This window comes from Callorhinchus milii, unplaced genomic scaffold (assembly GCF_018977255.1).
Source record: "Callorhinchus milii isolate IMCB2004 unplaced genomic scaffold, IMCB_Cmil_1.0 Scaffold16, whole genome shotgun sequence".
NCBI lineage: Eukaryota > Metazoa > Chordata > Chondrichthyes > Chimaeriformes > Callorhinchidae > Callorhinchus > Callorhinchus milii.
This window is the reverse complement of record NW_024704757.1, coordinates 8,498,120-8,519,729: the sequence shown is the minus strand read 5'-3', so window position 1 is coordinate 8,519,729 and position 21,610 is coordinate 8,498,120. Positions and strand designations below refer to the sequence as shown.

At 39.4% G+C, this 21,610-nt stretch overlaps 1 protein-coding gene across 1 annotated transcript in view; it reads left to right on the top strand.

The window, feature by feature from the left end:
- The window catches only part of LOC103178691 (transformation/transcription domain-associated protein), a 131,383-nt gene that overhangs the window by 70,808 nt on the left and 38,965 nt on the right, over positions 1-21,610 (top strand). The window contains exons 48-56 of the mRNA XM_042341166.1: positions 397-543; positions 2,137-2,256; positions 4,707-4,994; positions 7,746-7,883; positions 9,796-9,908; positions 11,117-11,252; positions 14,189-14,380; positions 16,761-16,956; positions 21,327-21,365. Coding sequence (XP_042197100.1) covers positions 397-543; positions 2,137-2,256; positions 4,707-4,994; positions 7,746-7,883; positions 9,796-9,908; positions 11,117-11,252; positions 14,189-14,380; positions 16,761-16,956; positions 21,327-21,365 — 1,369 coding nt within the window. The remainder of the gene's footprint in view (positions 1-396; positions 544-2,136; positions 2,257-4,706; positions 4,995-7,745; positions 7,884-9,795; positions 9,909-11,116; positions 11,253-14,188; positions 14,381-16,760; positions 16,957-21,326; positions 21,366-21,610) is intronic.

Below are 21,610 nucleotides of genomic sequence, written 5' to 3'. Positions count from 1 at the left end.
GAGGACCGAGCGGGAGTAATGGAGAGTAGAGGACGGGGTGGCAGCATTTTGGGCAAGCAGCTCGGGTCAGTGGCGGCAGCCAAAATGCGCATGCCAACAACAACAACAACAACAAGATTCCATTTATAAAGCGCCTTTCACGTCAGGAGGACGTCCCAAGGCGCTGCACAGTTGGGTCATGACCCGAGCAGGGGGGAAATGGTCAGGGTGAGGGGAGGGAAGGGAGCCAAGACTAAGAGCGAACGGGGTGAGGGGTCAGCGAGGCATGGTTAACCCGCTTGCGTGAGGTATTAACTTCTATGCTTTGCTTGATTAGTATTTTATGTTTGATCCAAACTTATTGTTTGGAGTCTGACTTGTATGGACTGATTCTTAGACTAAACAACTCTTTATTAGGATGTGGAGATTGATATTGAGCTTGCACCAGGGGATCAGAGCAGCACCCCGAAAACCAAGGAGCAATCAGAAAAGGATGCCGGCAACCAGTTACACATGCTTACAAACAGGCACGATAAGTTCTTGGATTCCCTGAGAGAAGTAAAGGTTAGTAATAATAATCCTTGCATTTGATATAGCGCCTTTTCATGTCTTTGAGACATCTCAAAGCGCTTCACAGAGTATACCGTAAAGTGAATTGACTGTATATTTTGTGCCGAAACAGATTACAGTACAGAGAATTATGCACACTGCTCAATCGCCTCCTCTCTTTGCAATTTAGCCTTCATTTTAAACACTCGTGGGTGATTCTCTGTTTTATCAGTCAATGTAATGACCATATTATTATAAAAAAAATGTAATAAAAACATTTTTTATTTTTATTTTTATTGAAATATAAATAGTTTAATGTATGTTACTTTCTGAACCTGGAGTCAGATTTAAATTGAGAGCGATTCCCTGCTTCTATCAAAACTTCTGCATTGTAAGCAACTGCTGTTTCATTTAATTTTTATGTGACAAAGGAGGGCAGTACCAGCTCAGTGTTGAGTTGTGTGCTTGGTGAAAACTGAGCTGTGATATCTGTACATGACAGAATTTCCAATGACATTTGAATGGAACACTTAATTAAGTTGGTGCAGATGGCCTGCTTATGCAAATACATGTAGTCGCTCTCTTTGTCATTTTGCCCAGATAAGGTGAGTGGATATTAAAGTTGAGTTGTACATTCACAGTCTACAGTCTACCTCCCACCTTGCAGTAGCACAGTGTATTGATGTTTCGATGCATTGTGCCACATGAGCTGGTTCATATTTTATTTAGTGAGCCAGCAATCTAGTGCCATTAAATCCAGCAAGAAAGAATCCCTTTTTTCAGCTTTAAGCTGAATGTGGAGTTTATAATGCTGCTTTCATTGTTTTGTATGTTTTCCCTTTAATAATAATAATAATACTTGCCTTTGATATAGCGCTTTTCACGTCTTCTAGACATCTCAAAGCACTTCACAGAATAGACTGTAAAGTGAATTGACTATATATTTATGGGCAAAATGCGGCAGCCAATTGTGCACAACAGTGTCCCACAAACAGTCGTGGATTGAAATGACCAATTTATTAATGTTATTTTTTCTTGGGAGATTATTATCAGGCATGTAGAGTAAGGAAACTTGCCCACGGTTTCGCCCTGCCAGGAATCAAACCCAGGTCTCTGGAATTAATTGAAAGATGATTTATCCATATAAATTCCATTGAGATTGTAATTTTGATTGTGGTAAGGATAGAGTCAGCATGATTCACTCTCGCCTCTCAGCCATAACACTTAGTAGGACTTACAGTTGTGATTAAGGTTGTGGATTCAAGTCCCTTTATGCGTTATTCAATTCCCATATCAGTTCATAGTATAGACTAACTCTCCAGTGCAGTACTAGGGGGAGCACTGCATTGTTGCAGGTGCTATGTTTTGCATGAGACCTTAAACTGAGCTATGGTTAACAATTCTTTTGCATTATTCAAAAAGAGAATGTGTTTCTTCCTAAGGCTGGCTAACAACTCTCCAAATGAAATGGTCATGCGTCTTGTGTTTGGAGGCTCTAGAAGAATGCAGTTTCTTCCTTCAGGTTTTAAAAAACAACACTGAAATCCAACAGACTTGATAACGGTTTCTTTTCTGAATTAACTTTGTTTTTTTCCTTTTGTTTGATAGACTGGGGCATTGCTGAGTGCATATGTTCAGTTATGCCACATTAGTACACCATTAGCAGAAAAGACGTGGATCCAGCTCTTTCCCAGGCTGTGGAAGATACTATCTGATAGGCAGCAGCATGTGAGTATTTAAATCTATTGTCAGATTGGATTAGTATTTACCTGTGCTGCTTTTTTATGAAAGGTACTTTTTAACAAGTGAGTAAAAAATATTTTTATAACTTTTACACTCCCCCACCACCACCACCCTAACCCCGGTGAAATGCTTATGAGTTTGGCCTATTCGTTAGGTAACAAATTCATTAGGTACTGTCTTGATACTGTGAACTTATCATAGCTTTTTCTTATGTATGTAAGTCAGCTGTGTTGATTGAACGGTATGTCTAGGAATGCAACTCGCCAAACAAAAGATATTTTCTGCCCCTCCATGAAAGGCAGTAGGCTTCTAAAATCAGCTTCAAGTGTAACTACGAAATTCATCAAGTGTAAATACGAAACGATGCATTATTTTATGACTGCTTTAAAATGTAGTCCTCAGGCAACTTTAATTTTTATTCAGCAAATGTGTTTTAAAGCAGACTATTAGTATATAATGTGTGTTCCAGTCTGTTCAGTAAGGTGTCACCACGGCAAATTGAATTTAATACTAAATTCACGGGCCATCATTTAGGGCATACTGCACGGAATCGAAGAGCCAAGAAGAGCTTTTTTTCCTGTACTGTTTACATCAGGTCAGTGAACTGAAAAATTTGTAATAGCTCAGTAACTTGCTTTTAAATCCAAGTTGTATTTAAGGCTGTCAGTGCTGTAGCTGGTAGAGAAAGATAAGCGTCAGCTACAGGAACAAGCAGAACATTTCTCCGTCCCTAAATTGTGACAGCTCAGGGTGCTCCAAGCAGGTTCAAATATTTTAGTCTTCAGCTTTCCCCCAATATTTGTAATACTTTGGTATAATCTTGATTTTTAAGTGCAGCTTGAACACATGAGAGAATCTGAGATTACCCCCCATAGGTACTATGTTAATTTTTTTAAAATAGTTTTTTTTGCAAAATTCCAATTGAATCTACTGTGACCTGGTGTTACTTGGAGTTATTACGTTTGTTACATTGGTCGGTAGAAATATATATATTTTTAAAAACAATAATTTATATGATAAATATCAGTAAATATAAAAATTGGTTTCCACCAACCCTGAGTATAGCCGTGTAAAGGTAGAAAGCTTGGAATTCTCAGTTTTGGTTGAATATTCTTCAGAACAGTGATGGGTTTCTGCTTTTGTCAGACTGACCAAAAAAACTAATATTCAGTAATACTTGGGAGAAACATATTAGTTGATAGGAGTATTCAGTCCAGAATGGATTGCATTCACAATTCACAACATTCGATTCTTCACAACTCTCTCTCTCTATTACTGTTTTGCATTGCACCCTCCTACCTCTCCGACCTACTATCCCCCCACGTACCTGCCCGTACCCTCCGTTCCTCAGGCTCCAGTCTGCTCCACATCCCCCGCCCCAACCGCCCTACCATCAGTGGCCGGGCTCTCAGCCCCTAAGCTCTGGAACTCCATCCCCCAGTGCCTTCGCCTTGCTTCCTCCCTTTCCTCCTTCAAGGCCGGTCTCAAGACCTTTCTCTTCAACCATGCCTTCACCTCCCCTCCTCGCTCCCTCCCTTCCCTCCCCCTGACCATTTCTCCCCTGCTCGGGTCCCGACCAAACTGTCCAGCGCCTTGGGATGTCCTCCCGACGTGAAAGGCACTCTATAAATGCAATCTTGTTGTTGTTGTTGTAAATGGAGACAAAAGAACGGTGTGCAGATTGTGTAAGAAATAAATTGCTACTCATATTGCCCTTAAAGTAACGACCATTCTCCACTGACAAGCTTAGGTAAGAGATTGTTGAGCTCAGCAAGCTTGGTTCAACAATCTATTTTGGATCGCAGCCTACTCATGGAGAACGGACCAGTTCCTCATGGGAAATGGCTGTAATATTCTATGTACTCTGCTCGAGATGATGAATTATTAGAGAAGTGATATATTGAGGGCAGTCATATTACAGTGCTTTTAGTGTCCAACCCAACAACTCGTTTAACTCTGTATCAAGCTGTATGTCTTTTGAAATTTACAAATCTGTGGGTGAAGATGTTGACAGGAATTTATCTAAAATATTATAATTTGTGTTAATTATGATCTCCCTTTAAAATGGGAAACTATTTCCCCTAATATTGGAACTTGATCTATTTAAGTGTGTATAAATGTACATTTTTAATTTTCTAGTTTACGATTTGAAATAGAATATTAATAGTACTATATTGATTATGTTGTCAAAGGAATTTTAGGACAGTAGGTAGACAAGGTGGACCAATGGTTTTACCTAACTGAAACTGCTGTTGTATCATTTTATTTTATTTCAAACTGTTACTATTGATTAATGTACTTCCTAAATGCATAAGTTTTTAACTTTTCTTTACTGAGGCAAATGGCACGATTGGTCATGAAACGAACAGAATATTTTGAAATTAAATTGTATCAAAGCATTGTTTTGATCTGATTACAATCTGCTTGATTTTCAGGCTCTGGCAGGAGAGATAAGCCCTTTCCTCTGCAGTGGTAGTCATCAGGTCCAGCGAGATTGCCAGCCAAGTGCTCTGAATTGCTTTGTTGAAGCTATGTCGCAATGTGTCCCTCACATTTCAATTAGACCTTGTGTACTGAAGTATCTGGGCAAGACACACAACCTGTGGTTTCGTTCCACGCTAATGTTAGAGCATCAGGCATTTGAAAAGGGCTTAAGTCTTCAGATTAAACCACGACAGACCTCTGAATTCTATGAACAGGAAAGCATCACTCCACCTCCGCAGGTAAGCAGTTGTGGGTGTGCGCACCGAATATATTAAGAGTGGAAGAGCTTCCACTAAATTGAATGTTCTCACAAGATTCTCAGAAAGTAAAAGCTTTCATTTTCTTTTTCGCATCATAGAGAATTCGCAACCATGTCAGATTCCTTCCATACTGATAGAGTGGGCTATGCTTTTTCTGAAGTGCAACAAAGAAATTGGTGAACATGTAATTCACCAATTCATTGATCTTAAAAAATTAGATTCCCTCATGTTAAAATCTAAAAGGGTTGGAACACTATAGATCATTAATTTCTTTTATCCTTTCTCCTAAATATTAATAAAATAAGCTGCAGTATAAGCAGCAGTGTCATTTTTAAACTATGCAAAGTTGGTGTCCAGGGCAATTGGGTTTTGCATCTAGAATCTAATCAACCCAGGCTGGTGAAATGAAAGCCTCCTTTCTATCTAGTGATGATTTTAGGTGAAACTAAAGTAGACAGTCTTAACTCTAGTACATAATGGGGTTAGTTCACTCTTAAAGTCTTTCCAATATTTTGCACTAATTGAAACTGTTATTTCACTCTGATGCTAAGCTGGTGGCATAAATAAAAGTGCCGTATTGGACCAGTAAGAAACACCATTCAGAGTTGCTATAAAGAACTTGTGTGTCAGAACAGAATTTTGCCTTAAACCAATGCTGTATCTGACATTGGCACATTCAATACTGAGACCAGGTGCAAAAAAACTAATTAAACAAAATCCCCAGCGGTGACTTTTGCTTTTAACTGAGCCCAAAATTCAGTATATGTTGAAGTGTTTGATTTACTTACCCTATGTGGGAGTAAAACATGCAGGTTTGAAAAATTGGAGAAATGTCTAAAACTAATTGAGACATGTTTCTGCCTGAATCCACATACTGATGGGGTGGAGTCCTGTAGCTCAGTGGTTACAGCACTTGCCTCAGTTTGATTCCCGGCAGGGCGAAACCTTGGGCAAGTTTCCTTACTCCACATGCCTGATAATAATCCCTCAAGAAAATAAATAAATAACATAATAATTTGGTCACTCAATCCACGACTGTTTGTGGGATGCTGCTGTGCACAATTAGCTTCCACGTTTCGCCCACAAATATACGTTCAATTCACTTTAAAGTATATTCTGTGAAGCGCTTTGAAACGTCTAGTAGACGTGAAAAGCGCTACATCAATTGCAAGGATTATTATTGCTATTAGTGATTACTTACTGTGTCCCACTGAACAGTTCCCTTTTAGCTTTTTCTTTCTTCTGTTGATAGCCTCAATGCCAAGTGTTCACTCTCTGTTCACTGCACTGTGAAATGAGCTTCAAGAATTCTGCACAATTGGTATAAAGTTTAGTATGGAATGCAGAGTTTCTAGTTTGAAATTAGTTCATGATTTTACGTTCATGATCAAGAAGCCACTGGTCCTATGACTTGTCGTTAAGCTTGCTCTTCTATACGATTCCTTGTCTTTCTGTTCATGTTTTTATTTGTGCCCAAAGTGCACCTCGGGACCAAAGCAAAGCTGAGACCAACCACGTACATTTTCTCCCTCTTTTTGCATTTTTTTCTCAGATTTCACTTTTTTAAAATTTCCTTTCTGGTCTCCCCATCACTTTTTTCTTCCCTCTGATTTGGTGGTTGAGTTTCTATGTTAACCTGTCCAGGTGGCAGCCTGGCTCACTTGGGAGCAATCTTGTCTCTGAGACAGAAGGTTGTGGGTTCTAGCCTCATGTTGGAACTATAAATTCATAATCTAGGCTGTCACTTCCAATACTTTGCTGGGGCAGCACGGTATTATAGAGTCAGTCCTTCCCATGATGTGTTAAACTGAAGTCCTGTCTGTCTGATTAGGAGAATATTAAAGATCCTTTGGCGCTGTTTGAAAAGAAAAGGGAGTTTCTTTTGGTGGCCTGGCCAGCAATCTACTAGACACAATTGTTCATTCACATCAAGGCTATTTCTGAAACATTGTACAAAATTTGGCTGCCTGGTTCACCTACAAATACACAGTTAATACACTACAGTAGAATAAGAACATAAGAACATAAGAATTAGGGGCAGGAGTAGGCCATTCAGCCCCTCGAGCCTGCCCCGCCATTCGATAAGATCATGGCTGATCTTCAGACCTAACTCTAATTACCTGCCCTATCCCCTAATCCCGCTGTTTTTTAAAAATCTATCAGTCTCAGTCTTGAAGATGTTTAAGGACTGAGCATCTACAGCCTTCTGGGGTAGTGAATTCCATAAATTTGAGTGAAGAAATGTTTCCTCAGCTCTGTTGAATCTTAGAGAGTTGAGTAAAAATGCACAGTAATAAATAGACACAGACTTGAATTAGAACCAACCTACTAGTAAGTTATTCCTTATATCCCTAGTATCCATTCAATTCTTACCCTATAGTATTTAAACACTGGTTTCTGATCATAAATGGGATCAGCAAATGGTAAATTGTCCAATGGTAGCCGATAAATGTGATGTAACAGGATATGGAGGGCAGTCAGCCGTAAAATTACCCAGTTAGAAAATTAACTATTTGATTTGAAATCCGCCCGGCATTCCCATTAAATGCAGACTTGTATGATGAAGTGCTTTTTCTACTAGATTTCTAGCCAAATCAAAATACAGTGTCCAGTGTGGATGTTCAGCAAAATGGGCAGCACTAGCATTTTTGTCCATTTTAGAAGTGTATTTCCACAAATCTAATACTATTTTAGTTCAGAAGTGAAGTAACAATCCTTAAATGTCTATAGGAGATTCTAGATTCACTGGCTGAACTGTACTGCTTACTGCAAGAGGAAGATATGTGGGCTGGCCTATGGCAAAAGCGTTGCAAGTTTCCAGAAACTGCGACTGCAATTGCCTACGAACAGCATGGCTTCTTTGAACAGGTATGTCTGTTTCACATTTCAACACTGAATTCATTCTGCACAAAGTGTTTCAGCTAAGTGTATTCTTTCAAATAATCAAGTAAATTTTCCAAAATATTACGACCTACATTTAACAATTTTGCGTTCCGATCATTACTTGCTTGGAGGTGTTAATACTGAAAGTCTGTGGTGACTGCATTTCATTAATTTGATTGAATTTTGCTATTTTTCCAAGTTACTAGCATAGTGTTGGGTGGTGTTACAGCAACATTATGTTTGAAGTTAGTGCTTTTGTGTTTTTTTTCTTTAAACCTCACTAAAATATTCATCACGTATTCATCACTGGCCTAGTATATACATTTTGAGTCTTATTAATGTTATAGGGGGCAAGAGAATTTTCCGATAGTAGATAAATCTCCTAACATTGATAGGCGGGCTCATCTGATTCGTTGCTTATTGGGACATTTACTGACCTTGAGGGACTGGACTTGTAATGGGATTTTGCCATTTTAGGTTTGTCTACCAAAATTAGTAATTTTACTAGCGATTTGGGAATCAACCCTTATATTTGTTTCAGTTGATGTGTGAAAATGTATTAAGCATACAGTAGAGAGCTGATTATCTGCATTAATTGGGACCATTCCTGTTGCAGTTAAGTGAATAAATGGACATTGCCCAAAATTCAAATTGGCTATGGTGGTAATTTAAAAAGTTGTTGCTTTGGGAGTTGTACTGTTACTTTTGTACAAACCTGTACCACACTCTCTGTGTGCCACTTTCTCTATGACTCTCTGACATGACGTCCTGTTCGACTCTCAACTATCCTTCATACCCCACATCCATGCCATGACCTGGTCTGCCTTCCCCCACCTCTGCAATCGCCCGGCTCCACCACTGTCTCACACTCATTCATAATATCCAGGCTTGACTATGCAAATTCCCTACTTGTCGGCCTCCCCGACTCCTCCCTCCATAGGCTGCAGATCATCCAGAACTCTGCAGCCCATGTCCTCGCCCACACCAGGCTCTGAGACTCTGCCACCCCTTTGCTCGCCCAACTCCACTGGCTTCCCATCACACAGAGGATACAGTTCAAGATCCTGGTCCACACTTTCAAAGCCCTCCGCCCCTACCTTTGCGACCTCCTACCCCCTATCAAACTACCCGATCCCTCTGCTCAGCGGGCTCCGGCCTGCTTCACGTCCCCCGACTCACCTGTCCCACCATTGGCGGGCGGGCCTTCAGCCACTCTGCCCCCGCCCTCTGGAACTCCATCCTGCAGACCCTATGCTCCTTCCTTGCCTCCTTCAAGACCTGTCTCAAGATCCTCCTCTTCAACCGTGCCTTCGGTCTCCCTCCTTCGCCCCCTGCTCCCCACCCTTCCTGATCCCGACCCCCAGTTCGAGTCCGAAACACTGATTGTCCAGTGCCTTGAGATGTCTGCCCGATGTGAAAGGCACTATACAAATGTAATTTTGTTGTTGTTTCTTTCACTTTCTGCTATGCCTTTTTCTTTCTCTGAATCTCTCTGCGTATCTTTCTTTCTCTCTTTTTCTCTTGAGTTTCTTAAACATTCTATCTCTCTTTCTCGGCAATGTCTTTCTCTAACGAAAAGAATTATGTCCTGTAAAAATTCTGAAATCTTACCTTCCTTAACGGCAAAGAAACACTGTTGATGCACAGTGTCTGCACAATGTCTGGTCTAAGACACCAATGTTACACATGCACGCAACACTACTTCTACCAGTATCTCACTGCCCTCCGTCCACCTTCTGCGTGGCCTGTATGGTTAACTTGTGGTTAATTGAGGTTCTGCTGCAGTTAAATAAACTGCTAATTCTGGATGGGTGGCATAGTTTGTTCTCTAAATTTTCAATCTTGGTTTAAACTAAAACAGTTCTTGATTTGGAAAAATGTTTTGGTATTCCAAAAGGCACAAGAAACGTATGAAAAAGCCATGGATAAAGCGAGGAAAGAGAATGAAAGAAACAATGCATCACCTGCCATATTTCCGGAGTATCAACTATGGGAAGATCATTGGAATCGGTAGGCACTTTATTTCGCTCACAAAGTATACAGTCAATTCACTTTTTACAGTATAGTGTGTGAAGCGCTTTGAGCCGTCTCGAAGACTTGATAAGGCCCTATATCAAATGCAGATATTATTATCACTTCAGGGAAACCTCCAGGTGATGAGTTAAAAGTTTAATGTTTGCATGATAGAGCTGGATAATGAATATCAAATCTTGATAGATCCCAGAATGTTTCAGCGCTTTTCCTGTAAATGGTTAGATCTCCATTCTAAAATTGTACCACATCAATCTAGATACTGTCTTTTTTATAGCAATAATGTTTCATCATAGGCCCCTGTAGTTTTTAGTGTTCAATGTGAAATTCCATATAGGGACAGGAGGATGTCTCAAAGTGCTTCATAAGATTTACTGTAAAGTGTCATTACTTGTATTTTGTAGGTGAATGCGCCAGCCAATATGCCACAACCATTCAGCCATGAAGTGAATGATCAAGTTTATCTGGGGGATTGTTAGCCAGGACACCAAAACAAACTCCCTTCTCTTTTCAAATAATGACATGAGATCTTTTAACATCCACCTGAACAGGCAGGTGGGATCTTGGTTTAATGCCTACCCTGACACCAGTCAGGGCATTTAGGTTACCACACAAAGTTGATATCAGGGTTTATTTATACATGTCCATGTGTAAACACAGCTTTATTATGTACCATTTATAAACTCGTGTAAAGGGATTTACATGTGCCTTAAATATGTAATTATTGACTAAAGGGTGGGTTGCCAATTATATAATTAATGAAATTGTCATTGCTTAATTACTTAATTACATATTTTTAATTTCCTTGTCATCATGCATTTTACACATAGAAGATGACAATAGTTGTATCTACGCATGGTTTACATACAGTGCACAATAAACCAAACTGACAACTACAATGCCTATGGTTAATATGCAGAAAATACCTACCTTCAACAAAGGATTGCCACATTAGTATTCTTTGTTTGTTGACTGTTTTTATTCCCCCAAAAATGACAAAACCTGTTGGTGACCTTTAATTCTTCCCATTTAATTATGTCCATGGCCATCTGTTAAAATATCACTGTAACTGAAGTAGAGAGAAAAAAGCAGGAGGGTAAGTGACAGTATATTTGTGTTTGAAGCCAGTCAAAAATGTTGGTTTCTCCTAATAGCAATCTGCTTATTGTGTTCTTCTTTATGAACAGCTGCTCAAAGGAGCTAAATCAATGGGAAGCACTGACAGAATATGGTCAGTCCAAGGGCCATGTTAATCCGTATTTGGTGTTAGAATGTGCTTGGAGGGTTTCAAATTGGGCAGCTATGAAAGAAGCACTGGTGCAGGTAAGAAGTTTTGGGGGAAAATACACCTATTTTACTGTGTATTAAACTATTTACTTAATGTGTCTAAATATCTAGATTTACTATATTAATTATTTATATATTTTAGGTAATTGAACTGCAGTTAATCCATGTTAACACTGTTAGAATCTAATTTGATTTTCCTCTCGGTATTGAATTCTTGTGGTAGAAGATCCCAGGCAAAGGTCAGGTTTCGTCTTACATGGAGAATGGTAAATTGGAGCAGAGTTGTTTTTACTCCCTCTTAATGACTTTCAGAACAGATTGGCAAAGACTGCTAGCTACTCTTGTATCTTTTTGCCTGAGACATACTGGGCACTGAGAGGAAAGTCGAGAGAATTTATCCTTCCATGAAAGCTCCCATTGTTTAGGACAAAGGTTGGAAGTCACTAGTAACTGTTAACTCACTGTATACCAGTTTTCTTTAACTATAGCATGTACATTAGACAACAAAGCATGTTTTTGGTTCCATTATGAGTTGCTTTTGTATAGAAAAAGTTGAGGAAATACTTTATTCACTTCTATGTCTCTCCTTAATCAAAATTTATCCTGACTTCTTTCACATTAACAGTTTCAAGGGTTTTCTGGCGATATATAAGGTAGTGGTTTCTGGCATTGCACTGTCTGTAGTGAAGCAAGTTGCAGAATTTGGCATATCCATGCTGAGTTTCAAAATATGTTCTACTTATTCTAACGTTTTATATTTTTACTGATTTAGTTCTTTAAAATTAAAACATGTATCTTTGCATCTTGGAAATGTTTGACCCATTAAGTTGAACTTCTGTTTTAACGCCAAAGCTTCATACTAGCATATCTTTCAACACAATTAAAATATGTTAATAGTGTTGATTTCTATAGCTATACTATTGATCACCAAATAAGTGCTGCTGCTGTTTTGAAAACAATTGGAACAAATCAGTGCAATGTGGTAAATGCTTTCATTTGCATTAGATAATAATTCCTTAAAAAAAGTCATTCAATCCACGACTGTGAGTGGGACACTGCTGTGCCTAATTGGCTGCTGCGTTTCACCCACAAAATACAGTCAATTCACTTTACAGTATATTCTGTGAAGTACTTTGAGACATGATAGAGACTTGATAAGGCCCTATACCAAATGCAAGGATTATTATATTAGGTATAGTAATTTATCAGAAACTTCTTCACCATTAGTCATTTTTTTTCAGAATGCATTAATGTATGTTGTACACTATTATGATTAGATTAATATACTTTAGTGCAGCACATTCACCTGACTTCCTGCTATTAAGGTCCACTCAAGGGTCTGTGCATATTGCCTTATTTTGCATAACACGACGGATCACTTTGTGGAAGTGGCTTGTAGCTTTGTGGGGACTATATATTTTTATTTTGGACAATCAATGCAAAAAAAAGCTTGCAATGCTGCTAGATATTTTGTAGAGTTTTTTTCTCTCCCAGAACGCACATTTTTTTGGTCAAGATGGTTAACTGGAAGCTGCTCCCAGTCTTATCCCAACGTTGTTTAAAAGGAGGTTAATGTGAACTGCGCAAGAGTCAAGGGTCTTCGTTATCCTCACTTCTCTGATCCCTGTGGGGATCCACATGGCTTTTGCTGATCACTCCCATGCACGGTCTTGGTTGAATGGAATATTCCCTGTGAGGTAAATTATGTCCTTCCATTACACAGCATTGAGCACAGCTGTTTAGCCTTCATTACTTTCTGCACCCTGGTGAATCGTCCACATTATTCTGTTAGTTGTTTATCCTAATATGGGAACAAACAGTTCGAAATGGGATTGTATTTCCATGGATCTGACCTGGTTACATTGGTTTTTTAGTTGTTTGTGAACGAATATCTTGAATAATTGCATGAACATCTGGTCTGTCCATTTGTTGTCAATGATGAGCTGCCAGCATCAGGCAAATAAAGTACTGTTTGTGTAACCAAATATTTCGGACCTTGAGTTGAGGTAGGCAAAATTGATCATTTCTGGCTTTATTTTGAAAATACTGAGAGTACCACATATGGTACCACATATATCAAGTCTGCATTGCAGAGGACATTTATTTTTATTAATGAGTTGCTGACTTGGTAGAGAAATTTATATTATTACCAGTGTAAGCTGCCCTTGAATATGAACAAATTTCATCTTCAGCACTAATTAAACAGAGTTTATCATAACAATAAGAGAAAAATATCCATGAAAAGTGCCAGGTGCCTATTTGTGCAATCACTCAAATCTACTGTGTGCTGTTTTCCTGTGTTTTGTATCTGCCACCTTTTACAGTTGCAGTTCGTTTGCTTTACAGACGTTCTCAGGCAGCTATCTTCACCTGTATTTTTCCAAAAATTCCTCTTTAGAGTTGTAATTTGGGCAGCTAGTTTTGAGCTGCTGCAATGGGAACTGGTTTCTGGTTTCCTCAAAACCATGGCTTTTATCTAGCTTTTTCCCTCAGCTAATTCAGAGATCTGACCTGGTACCTTTCTGGTTTCTATGGTTGAAATTTCACATTCTACAGTGGGTTTACCCACTGAGCCAATGAGGAGACGTCTGATTCACTTTTTAAAAAAAAAATTGTTAGCTGATCTAAGCTAAGTGCAGTGATGGAAGCATTGCAGTTGGAGGGTAGATTCGCATATACGACCTACCACCCAACGAATCCTCTTATTAATGCCTTTAATATCATTACAATTACATTTAAACACAGCGTAGTTACAGGTTTTCTGCACAAAAGAACTAAGCATATACTCACAAGTGCCTTTATTGGGGCTAGATGGTATTTTCTGTTCCTGTAGTGTTTTTGAGTGTTTAAGTGTAACTTCAACCTGCATTAACAGTTTTAATAGTTTGTGCAACATGCAGTATCACAATAAGTAGCGTATTAGGAGGAAGAAGAATAGCAGCTACAAATAACCGTATTTTAATATCATTCAGGTGGAGCTAAGTTGTCCAAAGGAGATGGCGTGGAAGGTTAACATGTACCGTGGTTATCTGGCAATCTGTCACCCAGAAGAACAACAGCTTAACTTAATTGAACGTCTTGTGGAGATGGCCAGTAGTCTAGCTATTCGGGAATGGCGTCGACTCCCACATATAGTGTCACATGTTCATACGCCTTTGCTTCAGGTAAGAAGACTGTGTTGACACAAGGTTCTGTGGAATTGAAAACATTTTTGATCATCTCAATGCATTTACTTAATTAATTCTCTCCCCTCATCAAGACCTCAGGTTCGTAGAGTTCCTTACCACCCTCAGTTTTGTCTCTTGCATACAGTGTAATGGGTTTCAAATCCCAGGCTTTAGGTACCACACCACTTACTTGTTGGTGGGTTGCATGATGGCCTTTACTTAGATTCTGAAGAAAATCGCTAGCATTTACTTAGATTCTGAAGAACCTATGTTTCTCTTAAAAACGAATCCTTTAAAATGAATTATTTGAGAGTTTGTTGGAAAAAATCCAGTGGGACACTATGGCTAAATCTTTACTGACATAGTTATACCTAGATTTATTGTCCCCATTAAATGTTGAATATCCTTGACTTACCTGCACTTCTAAGAAGCTGAAAGAAAAGGACTGGTGTCTTTTTGTTGTTCCTGAACCCAGTAGCAACATATGCTGTTGCCAGATTGGAATGCATACTGTGCCTGGGTCCTTTCACTGGTTGTGAACCATGGCATTACTTCTCCAGACAAGACCCCACATGAATGAGATGAATTATGCTGTGTTTTCACAAAAGAAATCTGCATCCTATGATTTTTTTTTAAGATTACATTGTTTCACAAAATATACTGGATCCAAATGGAATCTATTTGGTAGATGGGATTTTACAGTTGGATGCCAGGGCTCTGCTCTTATTAAAGTTAACATACTAGAAAATCCACTGCTAACAACTTTTTTTAAAATTGAGCATAGTTGACAAATGAGCTTTGCAAGTTAAAAAATGTTTAATACCAGAAAACTCCCAGCTATTTAATCTCCAGCTGGAAGTGGTATTTCATTTGTTAACATTCGCCACTTCGATTAAAATCTTAAACCACAAACAACAAGATACAACAAGATTACATTTGTGTAGTGCCTTTCACGTCCGGAGGACGTCCCAAGGCGCTGGACAGTACAGCATTTCAGACCCGAGCTGGGGTCAGGAGGGGAGAAGGGAGGGAAGAGGGGTGGCCGATGGCATGGTCGAAGAGGAGGGTCTTGAAGGAGGCCAAGGAGGGGGCGAGGCAGAGTGATTGGTGGATGGAATTCCAGAGGTTGAGGGCAGAGTTGCTGAAGGTTCTCCTGCCAATGGTGGGGTGGGTGGGGCGGGGGACCTGGAGCAGGCCTGAGCTGGCTGAGTGGAGGGAGGGGGCGGGTTGGTAGGGGGTTAGGAGGTCACAGAGGTAGGGTGGGGCGAGGCCATGGAGGGCTTTGTAGGTGAGGCCCAGGATCTTGAACTGGATCCTCTGAAGGATAGGGAGCCAATGGAGTCGGGCGAGAGCGGAGGAGATGGGGTCACGAAGTTTGGTGCGGGAGAGGACACGGGCTGCAGAGTTCTGGATTATCTGCAGCCTGTGGAGGGAGGAGCTGGGAAGGCTGAGAAGCCTGTATAGTCGAGCAAACCCAAACAAAAAAAATCTAATGCACGAAAAACAGTTTTTTCAAGCTACACTTTGAATCTGTTTCACCATTTTAGTTGTTTTTATGGTTTATATTCGCATTGTGAATGTTTAGACTACAAGTAATACAAAACGTTTGTGGCAAGTTCATATTGCTGATAAGGTGCTGAAGGTGTGCCAGCTGTTGGCAGCGGACTGGCAATGGTAAACAAAGTAATGCGCAATTCAAAATGAATTTCCAGTAGAACTGTGTATTGCCAGTTCCTCAGTTGCTTTGTCACCTTTATCTTCTGCAGTGGAGAAACTTATGGGGATTATTTCTTCTTGATCTCAGTGCAAGGTACCCAGAGGTACAGCACAAATTAGTCCAAGGATGAAAGGAAGAAAGGTGGCTGATCTTGACAAGCTCTTCAAGTCCGGCCTTCAGATCAAGGTTTTTCTAGGCCTTTAACGGAAGCAAAATCAAACATTTGATATAAAATCAGGACTAAAATATCCAAAGCTGGTCATCGCTGTCACATTGGTTTGTCCGTCTTGTGAAAATTGCGTTCAGCTATTGTCTTTTAAAAGCAATTGTCATGCATTATATAAGCTTCTGTGCTAGAAACATTCAGTGGGATATTGGAGTCTAAGCCAGTCTGATTGCTTTTTTCACTGCATTTTTATATTGGGATTTTACATAATAAAAATTCATGTTAAAACCTGTAATGTTCCCTTAATAAGAAAGTGGGGTTGGGAGGAGTCAGATATACAGTTATTGGCTTCAACGGTCTTCTTATTGGAGGAGTTGTAAAGTGAGAAGATAAACAGAAAGAAAGAAAAAAGATGAGAGTAAGGAAAGAATACAAATGAAAAACTTGCAGATTGTAGTAATGCATGGTTTTTATACATGTTGTCCTAATTATAGGCAGCCCAGCAAATTATTGAACTACAGGAAGCAGCTCAAATAAATGCAGGTTTGCAGCCAGCAAATTTGGGGAGAAACACGAGTCTGCACGACATGAAAACAGTTGTGAAGACCTGGAGGAACCGCCTGCCCATTGTATCCGATGATCTCTCTCACTGGAGCAGCATTTTCATGTGGAGGCAGCATCACTACCAAGGTAAGGCCTGCTGGTGCTGCTTACAAATATTTTGCTCAATGTGAACCATGTATTGCTGTAAACTTAAATGGAGCGAAGTTTAGAACGTGCAGGTATTAAATTTAGATCGCAGAGTGCTTCGCCAAGAAGCAGGTCTGCACTGATTCAGGTTACTTGTTGCTGTGAGATCCGTTTCAGTTCACAATACGAGACGTATCCACCAGCACTGGCCTCAAAATAATAGAAACTGTCTTAGACAAGTAACTATCCTTTTTTCGTCGAAAACAACAACAACTTGCATTTATATAGCACCTCTCATGCAGGTTAGCGTCCCAGAGCGCTTGACAGTGGCGGAGCATGAGGCCAGGGTGACCATAGGCACAGTCGAAGAGGAAGATCTTCAGGCTCGACCTGAAGATGGGGAAGGAAGGGACAAGGTGGAGGAATAGAGGAATAATGTTCCAGAGTTTCGGGGCTCAGTGGCTGAAAGCGCGGCCACCTATGGTGAAACGGAGAGCACGAGGGACAAGCAGGAGGCCGGAGCCAGTCGAGCGGAGGCAGTGGGTTGGGGGTAAGCAGGTTGGAGAGGTATGGAGGTTCTAGGGCATGAAGGGATTTGAAAAGAGTTGAGGATTTTGAAATTGATCCGTTTGGTGATAGGGAGCCAATGGACCCTGGCTAGAACTGGTGTGATGGCCATCACATAATGTTTGGAGAAGGTGCATACATGGCCAGCAACTAGGAAACTGAATTATTGGTTACGTGGGGGATAAACACTCACAACCAGAAAAGTAATCCATTCTGTGGGAGATCGAGTATTTCTTACCTATAGAGGTTGACAAATACAGGCCGAGAGATGAATTTTCCTTTCATTTCAAAAAATTTCAGAGATAACCTTAAAACTATTTTTCCACTCCCATGTGGGGTCTGGCGCCCCGGATGTAGGAGCGCTGTTTAATTCGTTTCAGGGTGTTGGAGCTCATATTTCTGCCAGGTAAATGAGGCAAATCTTTGCCTAATACCCAATCTGTTTTGGGATTAGTCACTGTTTAGTAAGTACAGAAAAGCACAGTGCTGAAAGTGCACAACAGGTTGGTCAGAATTTGAAAGATAAAAAGAGGCTTTGGGTAAGACCTTTCAGCAGGACTGGATGATGAGGTTGAGTAGAGCATGTCCCAGAAAGACATCTGGAAGAAGTCAATAATTTAAATGATTTATAATTTAAATAATGTAACTATATTGATAAGGAAGCAGCTAATTGGTCAGCATTTGAGATATGGGAACGTTCTACAGCTGATAAAAGGCAATCTCAGCCAGAAGCAGGATATGTGAGACATGAGAGAGATATGGGGTGAGCAAGACTGTAGAAAAATGACGTATGATAGAGGATCTGGTAGGAAAATAGGCAGACAATAAACATCTGTCTTCTGCTGTTGTCCTTTAGGACTTTTACCTAATAGCAATGCCTCCGATTGGAGCAGAGCTATGACCTAACTGAGGCAAGTTTTCTATATCCTACCTGAGGTGAATGGTGCAGCAGAGACAGTTGTGGTGTAACTTAGTTACTGTTATTTTGGTAGCAGCAGTCAAGAATAATAAACTTCTAAAAGTCTTTAGATAACATTATCTCACTGAAATTGCACATCCTTCACGAAATGTAACAGTACTTAAAACACTGAAAAATCTCAAAGCGTTGAGGAGTTGCTGCTATGTGTAGTGGCTGTATTTGTAGGCAAACACAGCAAACCTTTTGCACACAGGAAGATCCCACAAAAAGCCTGAAGTGAATGATTAGTTTATCTGAAAGAATGTTGACTAATGCCCATATAGATAAAAGAGGTATCAGCTCTTTCACTCCATGACGCAGGATCCATGATATAACTGTGTCCTGCTGAATTGCCAATTTCTACAATTTGACTCCATTCTCAGAAACATAAGAATATATCTTTTGTTTCATATACAGAACATGCCGTTCCAGGGTCTCATAGTCTGTTGATGGCTGCTTCCTGATGTCTTTCTTTTACCTGGTCATTCTTTCCCTCCTCATTCTATACAGTCTGATGATGTGTTGAGACATTGCTTTACCCTCGTATTTCAGATGCTGATTGACCTGTTTGTGATGCGTTCCATCATTTTACATTTTTTCTGAAGATTGTAGCATTCAGCTTTTCTTTCTATTCCATTTGTATGCAAGTCCAGTTTCAAGGAACAACCTCTTATTCATCCGATCTGTTGTCTTTTTCCTTATTAAGTAAAGGCCCAAGACCCATATAGCAGGAGCCACAGAGTAGGAGAGAAGATAAGATAAACCAAGTACTAATGGTTAGGTGATGCCAAATTTGCCTTTTAAAAGCTTACAGATTGTGGGAGGAAGAAGATTTGGGGAGTGAGGAATTCCATAGTCAAATATAACATCAGAAATGGGTTTGAAAAGGTTGTATATAATGATCTCAGATGGGAGACCGACACGCTATTATTATCAGTGACTGACAATAGAAAGACTTTGGATTTAATGTACATTGTAGTGACACATATTTTAACAGTACTTCATTTCTAGCAAGAGATGTACAAAAAAAGACATGCAGGCATTTAAAGAATGACAATTGCCAATTTGATTTTAGTTCATTTTGAGTAATTGCCACGCATTAGCCATCTAACCAGAAGAATGTTTGGGAATGAGTAATTCAGGAGGTCAAAAAATTGTTAATGTTGTTCATATGCATTAACTTTTTATGTTTTAAGTTTTCAAAACATTTTATCCATATTTATAAATTGAAACACTTTTTTTGGATAGATTTGTACTGTATTAAGCAGTTGAAACATCAGTTTTTGGCATAATTTCAATCAATTTCAAAGTATTTCACATTATTTGGGTGTCAACCTGGTTCAGTTGGTAGCCCTCGCCTCGTGATTCATAAAACTTTGTATTGAAGCCCTAAATCAGAAATTTGAACCCACAAGCCTCAGCTGACACTCCAATGCATTTCTGGGGTTCTGCTGTATTGTTGTAGGTACCATTCTTCGAATAGGACTTTAAAGTTGAATCATGTCTGCATTTTCAGGTAGTCGTTAAAGATTTGGGGGATTGTTGTCCAGGCAAATAATCCCCCAAATGAAATTGGTTCCTCATTTCATGGTTGCTTATAGGAGGACATTGCTGTGTGCAAATTGGCTGTTGCATTTGCCTCCAGAATAAACAGTCACGAACTTTACAGTATATCCTGTGAAACATTTTGAGATATCCTCTTGGCGCTGTACCTAATGGAAGAATTATTATTATTGTATTCCACTAATAATAATTGTGCATCACAGATGATCAGTTTGGAAAACAGTTTTGGAACAAATCAAATATCTCACTGGAGATATTTGGAGATATATGGTTAAAAATAATGATTGAGCTGACCATGTGTTTCTTCTGTACCAACTGGAGGTGTAAGTAAACAAAGAAAGAAAGTATTGAGGGAGCATTTTCTGTTTAAAGTATCTCTTCCCATAATTATAAGTAGATATTAAACGTATACTACTTACAGAAATACCAGGTACTTCTGCAAATATGTTTAGAAGTACTAAATATACTTACAGAAATACCTGCAGGAAGGAATCACTGCTGAGACCATCTTGGCACCCAGTTGATAGGAAATGAAGTAGGGAATGAAGTATTCAATGGGTAGGAGCCGGTACATCCGGCTCCTAATTACACACAGATGGGTGTATTTAGTTTAATGGGATGGGTGCTCTGACTGGCCTGGTAAATAATCTGAATCCCTCCCCCTGCCCCGGAAAACTGCTGTGCGCAATTGACTGCCGAGTTTCGCCCACAATATATACAGTCAATTCACTTTACAATATATGCTGTGAAGAGCTTTGAGATGTCTAGAAGACGTGATAAGGTGCTATATCAAATGCAAGGATTATTATTATTGTTGTTATTATGGTAAAACTTGCTTTCATCTTTACATGGAATAAATTGAACATTAAATTAGTATTTTTGTTTGAAATTCTGATATGAAATTCTTGAGGTGCTGATTGGAGGTGAGGTACTTCACTCAGGGCGTGAAAATTGGAGGATGTCGACCTATATTTGTGGTTCTTATTTGGCTTAATGACTAGTTTTACAGATAGAGGTTGACAGAATGGTCGGTGCACCATAGGCGATGGACAGAAAGCTAAAAAGGCTGAAACGAAGGAATAGAATAAGATGAAAACCTACCTTCCTTCCCCTACATTGTTTTATACACATCACTATAATAGAATACTTAATGGATCATCCTTTAGAGAATATAAATTAAAATATCACCATAAAAGTTGTAATTTACATAGAGTTTAGCCATAGCACACTCCAGAAAATTTGTTATTTTTCGCTGTCAATTTCACGTTTCCATTCATTTCAGTGGGACGGACTACAGCTGATTTTACAAAACTGAAAGCAGGTATGGAACAAACGAGTTTAAAAATTAAAATTACTTTGGATTTGAGCTCATTTAATGATAAATCCTTTGTGAATACTCAAAAAAAAACTCCACCTTCATATAAAATCCTGCTGACGGCCACAAAAATTCTATGTACAAGATATTTTTTGTTGACTGCGGTACAAAAAATACCACAGTCAAGATAAATTTGGAATTAGGATAAATATCTTCTCCAATGTCTTTGATTCAGGGCAAAGGTTTAATCC